General features: G+C 39.1%; 1 protein-coding gene across 1 annotated transcript; it reads right to left on the minus strand.

Annotated features, from left to right (window-relative positions):
* Nucleotides 1-957: 957 nt before the first annotated feature.
* Nucleotides 958-5,311, minus strand: LOC140065557 (alpha-tectorin-like). The gene is made up of 5 exons (XM_072113152.1): nucleotides 5,245-5,311; nucleotides 2,701-2,746; nucleotides 1,667-1,725; nucleotides 1,527-1,568; nucleotides 958-1,421 (listed from the first exon to the last, which is right to left on the minus strand). The coding sequence occupies exons 3-5, from the start codon at nucleotides 1,710-1,712 to the stop codon at nucleotides 1,039-1,041; spliced, it is 471 nt and encodes a 156-aa protein (XP_071969253.1). The 5' UTR covers nucleotides 1,713-1,725; nucleotides 2,701-2,746; nucleotides 5,245-5,311; the 3' UTR covers nucleotides 958-1,038.
* Nucleotides 5,312-6,064: the final 753 nt, after the last annotated feature.

Genomic DNA, 6,064 nt, shown 5'->3' on the forward strand with positions numbered 1-6,064 from the left:
GGTGCCTCACACGTGCGGCACCGTACCGTTCCGTACCCGGGAAGAAGATAGGACCTGTCCTATCTTTTCCCGTAATATGGCGCAGTGCGCCATAGGTTGCTATGGAGAGGGGCGGGGGTGAGCTGCGCTCACCTCCTCCTCCTCTCCCCGTACACTGCCGTTGCCCGCTACGGTACGGTACGGGCGGGCAACGGCAGTGTGAATATAGCCTTAGGTGTTTGTCTTCCGTATTAGAGCCTGACCTGACTCTCTATTCCATTAGGTTCCTCTCTGTCTCTGTGCTAAAACCTATTGTCGCCCCTACCCTACTAATACCCTCTGTTTGAAAGCTGACCAGAATTAAAGACTCTAATATTTGTCAAAGCATCCGGAAAGGAATGTGATAGATCAACAAGCCAAAACAGGTTAACCTCCAGATCTCTGATAATTTTAGACAACCAAATCGGGTCAGAAACATCGTTCATTCACACATTTTTTGTCTTTTCACTCTATATTTTTAAATGCATGAGAACTAAAAGTTACATTTTAAAGAGCAAAAAAAGGGTTTAAGCGGCCGAGTGGCCCTATTCTGTCTTTTATTGTATATTAGGTATGTATAGACACAGGTAAGGTTCTTAGATATGGGCTACAAACAAATCACATCTAGAGATGAGCCGAATTCATGTTCAATGATAGGGGTCCCCCTGACAAATCATAGCCATGGCTAGTTGCTAGGAGTGTCCATTTGCCAGATCGGATGTCCGACCACCATTGCTGAGCTGACAATGATGCCAGTGTCTGGGACAGGTGGCCAAACCGGAACTTGAATGTCGGATCCACGCATCTCTGATTATATATATATATATATCTCTCTTGTAGATATGTTTTTAATATGTAAATATCTAGATAAGTATTTATAATTCTTTATAGATTATAATTCCGCCTTCACCATACCAAAAAGGGAAAGACTAATTGATAGAAAATGGATGATAATCAATGGTTTCATTCCAGCTACAAAGTGTTAAGTTGGCCTGAAATTTAATCTCACACTTCAGAAATTTAAGCATTGACTAAAATGATCGATTTGCAGTTCACAATTGGCACACAAGTAGGGACAGGAGCATCGGACAAGACATATCCCGTATTACAAACACAACGCGGCAGGCAGCCTTTAGAAAGTATTGGTGGTTTGTATAGGGTGGAGCATGTTGGGCGGTATGATGTGAGGCAAGGATCAAAATGCATGTGTGGAGGGCAAATGACATTGCAGCTCGAGACCGGAACACAGACATTGGAGGTTGCAGACTGGTAGACATAACCATCCATGCAGTCACATCCATAGACCAACGGCTTTACACAGGCTTCCGTTGTGCTGTTAAGGTTGTCGCAATTGTTGTAGCACATGCGCTTATCCCGAAAAACCTTGTATGGGTCTTCACATCCTTAATGTAGGAAAGATTAATTATGAAAAATAAGAAACACAAAGGTAAACATAAAACAATAGCATAAATATCATAGGACATACGGCAAGTTTTTATTTTACCTACCTTTAGAGATAGATTGAAACTCCACTATTTCAGAGAGACTAACTGTGAAAAACAAAGCAGAAAGTTATTATATAGAAAAATAGCAAAAGTAGATTCAAAATCCTAATACCTCTGAGCTCTATAAAAATTGGGCTACCCACCAAAAATCCAGGGCTGCAGAAAGAGAAGAATACTCCAAAATGCCATGTCCGAGTTATGCCTGAAAATAAAGAAAAACAAAATATTTGAATAATATTTGTAAAATATTCTGTCGCAATGTAGATTTCATACATTTACGAAATAAAAAATATGAAGATAAAAAAATATAATTAGACTACTACTGAGGAAAAGTATTTTTTAATTATGATTCTAAAAACTGAACAATGGGAAGGAAAAAAACCTGGAAAATAGTTTTTCATTCTAATTAAGTAAATCATAAAGTTATTATCAAAATAAGGCATAACATAATGTATATAATAAAGACTATTACTAATGAGAAAGACACAATTTAAAAGAGTGGGTGAGTGGACCAAAACCGCAATGTTTGGTTGCATGCCGAACATGGCAAGTTCAGCTCACCGAACCAAGACTTCAGCCAGAATTTAGGGTCGACATTTTAAATTCCAGTTTGGGTTGACCATTTTAAATGCAGGGAAAAGCCGCCATTTTCCCTAGGATTGTCCCTTCCCAATGACATCACAGGGAACGATATTAGGGAAAATGGAGACACAGATGCCACCGGCATGTAAATGTCTGCCGGTGACATTAAAACGGTTAATACTTCGATCGGAGTCGGCACTGATCACTGGTGGGAATAAATGATGAGTGGATAGGTTCATTAAAATGCAGCCGACAAAGTCATGGTAGCATATAAATGATGCCAGAAGCTTTTTATGGCCAGCGTTCAAAGAGTATCACCAGTGGATGTTCAGTTTTGGTTACCTGCACCAAACTTTTGTTCAGGTTTCGGCTGAATTTGGTGAATGTGAACCAGAATGAGGTCACTCAAAAAATGAATACATCCGTCTATACACAAAAAATACCAAAAATTACAGTGAAAAAAATTACCAATCTATATATAAATTTAAATTGTCACAATTTGGTCTCTAAGATGGTGCAAAGTTTTATATGGAAACCTTAGCTTCATTTGTAAAATAATGTCAAACATCAAATGTAAAGCAGATACTTAATGTACCTCTTGTGTTTTCCAGGAGGCTTGTTTGTTTGTCTCAGTCTCTCTCCTATGAATTCAAAAATAGAAAAAAGAGGAGAAAGTCAATGAAAATAATATTTCAGGCCAAAATTTACTTGCAATAATTATTTTAAAAGTTTTCATTCCAGGCTTAAGGGGGGACTTTGGAAAATTTTGTTTAAATAACATTTAGGCACAAATCTACCCCAGTCCTCTCCTGTTGTGGGAAAGGAACTAGTTGCAACAATTTTGTGCAACTTTTTGATAACCCAAACTGTCTAAGCCACTCAAATTAATCTACTACTGAGACTTCTTAAATAAAAAACTGGAGAAAGACTGTCAAGGAAGTGAAAGGGGTGCAGGACCTGAACTATACCCAATTTCCTAACAAATATATTTGTAAACCCTAGTGGTAAAGGACTATTTGTCGGCAATCCCTACTCTGAGTATGTGCTCAGAACAGAAGTAAGATGAGCAGACAGGTTAGTATACAGACACATGTAAATCAGGGAACAGACTCAAGGATTGGGGTTCAGTGTTCGCACTAGGTTAAGGCTCCAGTACGGGTTAAGGATTTAGGCAGGATGCAAGATTCAAGATCAGGCAGTATAGAGTCTTATGTAAAAACTCAGGTTCAGGTTAGTGTACAGGGTTCTTGATCAGGCAGGATACATGGTTTAAGACAAAAAAGGTTTAAGCAAAAAACAGACAGAAGTACTAGAAATTCCAGTGAACTGAGGATTGGATATTTTGGGTGTTCCTGGATGCTCCCCTCACAGATGACTGTCTAGACTGTTCATTTCTCAAACCACACCTACAAACCCCCTGCTCAGAAGCAAGATAAAACCACCCTGGTTTCCACAAACACACACCCAAATCAGCCAAGGGAATCAACTCTGCAAGGCAAATGTCAATCATAGCCCCAGCAGAGAAGTCCTGGGTGTGAAGTTCAGAGCTCTGCAACAAGAATCCGTTAAGAGGTTGTCTGACAAAGGCCCTGCCTAATTATGAAGCTGTTCAGCCCTTTTAGAGAAAGTTTTTTCTGCTCTCAATAACGTCTCTGATTCCACAACAGGAAACCAAGTCCAAGAATTTTATTTCTGCAGTCTTCAAAGTATCTTGTCCACATTCTGATTGGACCAATTTTCCTCAAATAATCCATGGAAAAATTAACTTAATAATAAATCCTCCTATGGACTTCTGCTGTGTTTTCTTCATGGATATTAGTGCAGACCTTAAATCGGAATCCATAAAAATCCAATAAATTATGGTTCAAGAGAAAGAAAGTGGTGTAGGCCTTAAACTCTCCCACAATGCAATTCCCTATATAATAGCCCTGCAAATCCTAGTGTTAAGGGACTACTAGCCGACAATCTCTACTCTGAGTGTGCTTGGAACAGAAGTAAGATGAACCCACAAATAAATATATATACACGCGGTCCCCTACTTACACCTCACTTACAGACGACCACTAGTTACCAACAGACCCCTGGATTTTTGTAATTTACTTTACTTTGGTCCCAGGATAAAATAAACAGCTGTAACAGTAACCAAATATGTTTGCAATTGAGATTTATTGATAATCCTGGTTCTTATGACTACCCAACATTTTTAAAATCCAATTGTCACAGAGACAAAAAAGATATTGTCTGGAGTTACAATGATAAACTATACAGTTCCGACTTACATACAAACTCAACTTAAGAACAAACCTACAGAACCTATCTTGTACATAACCCTGGGGCTGCCTGTATATATAAAGACAATCTGGAACATGCTCAGTAACATGGTTCTGGGTTCTGGTTAGATTTAGTTTCAGGTATGGGTTTGGGGTTGCAGATCAGGTTTGGTACATATACAGGGTTCGGTATTAGGTCTGTGTTCATGGTTCCAGATCATGCAGGATACAAGATTAGGGATCAGGTTGTGGTTCATGGTTCTGGATCAGGCAGAATACGGGCTCAGTACACTCAGTTCAGAATCAGGTTGGGATTCATGGTTCTGGATTGGGCAGGATCCATGCTTGGGAATAGGTTTCAGGTTAGCAAAACACAATCAAACAGTAGTACTACAAATAACAGGAGAAAGTGAAATCCTCCCTAAGTGCATTCCTGGATGCCGCCCTTGAAGCTGACTCAGCCGACCATTGATGAACCCACACTTGAAAAGTTAAGAAGCAAGATAAAATGACCCAGGTTTCTATGCAACATAAACCGAGGTAAGACATTGACATTGTGCCCGTACAAAAACAAACAACTAAATCAAAAGAAACTAAAGAAAATAATAATAGATACCAATAATTGACCACAGCAATAAGAAGTACAACACATTGGGGCAGATTTATCAAGCCATGGGCAACTAAGAAAATTCTTACTTTTAGACAGCTGGATAAATCTGCTTTTCTGCAGTTAATTTTACTTCTTATCACTTCTTTCAGTATCAGAGAGTCCTCCGACTAGCTCATTGGTGATAGTGAACATCTAAAAGTAACTCTCCGGAGAATAAATAAGATAGATATCCTGTATATAAAGGAGACATTGTACCTACCTGTTGTTATATTCTTGCAGGTTTATTAGTTAGTTTCAGCCTCTTGCCTATATATAGTGACCAGAAAACACAATAAAGGGGAAGGACATCGACTTGTTTCAAAAATGAGATCACACTTAGCTGCAAGGTGACTAGGACAATGGAGAAAATCCTGTTAGCGCCCAGAGACCGCAGGCTGACATTATATACATACCTATAATATACCACTCTCTTGTCACCATGAAACATCATACCTTGCTGCAGGTGATGGATGGATGTCATCATTGTTAAAAACATCAAAGTTTTGCTTTCTTTGGCAGCGTTTCATAACAACAAATAGAAAATTTCAATACTAAAGATCCTGTAACAGGGATTTATTATAAAAAAGTTGTTAGATTAGACTGGAACAAAACAAATCAATACAATGCAATACAATACAAAAAGAGAAAGAAAAAAAATTGAGGCTTTTAGCTTTAATAGAATCTATCATTGAAGGAATCCATTGTGATAAACAAGGGACATTACTCGTAGATCCAGGCACCATGACTATGGTATCTTCTTATTATTTTATATATGGCCCCCTCCTTTCTAAATTTAACATTCTACAATTATGCTAATGATCCCAAAGGGCTTTGGGGGTGTTATCAGGGTCCCTTAATACTGTAGCTTCACAGACTGTTACACAGTGCAGGAGCATTTACCCCCCCCCCCCCACTGCGTGATATTAACTCAGGCAGAGGGAGAGGAAATGCTGAGGGAGAAGAAGGGGGACAGTGTAACAGTATGCAAAGCTACAGCATGGAGGGGCTCTGGTGTCACTCCTAGAAGCCCTCCTGGCTCA

Source organism: Engystomops pustulosus, chromosome 6, assembly GCF_040894005.1.
Source record: "Engystomops pustulosus chromosome 6, aEngPut4.maternal, whole genome shotgun sequence".
NCBI classification, from domain to species: Eukaryota; Metazoa; Chordata; class Amphibia; order Anura; family Leptodactylidae; genus Engystomops; species Engystomops pustulosus.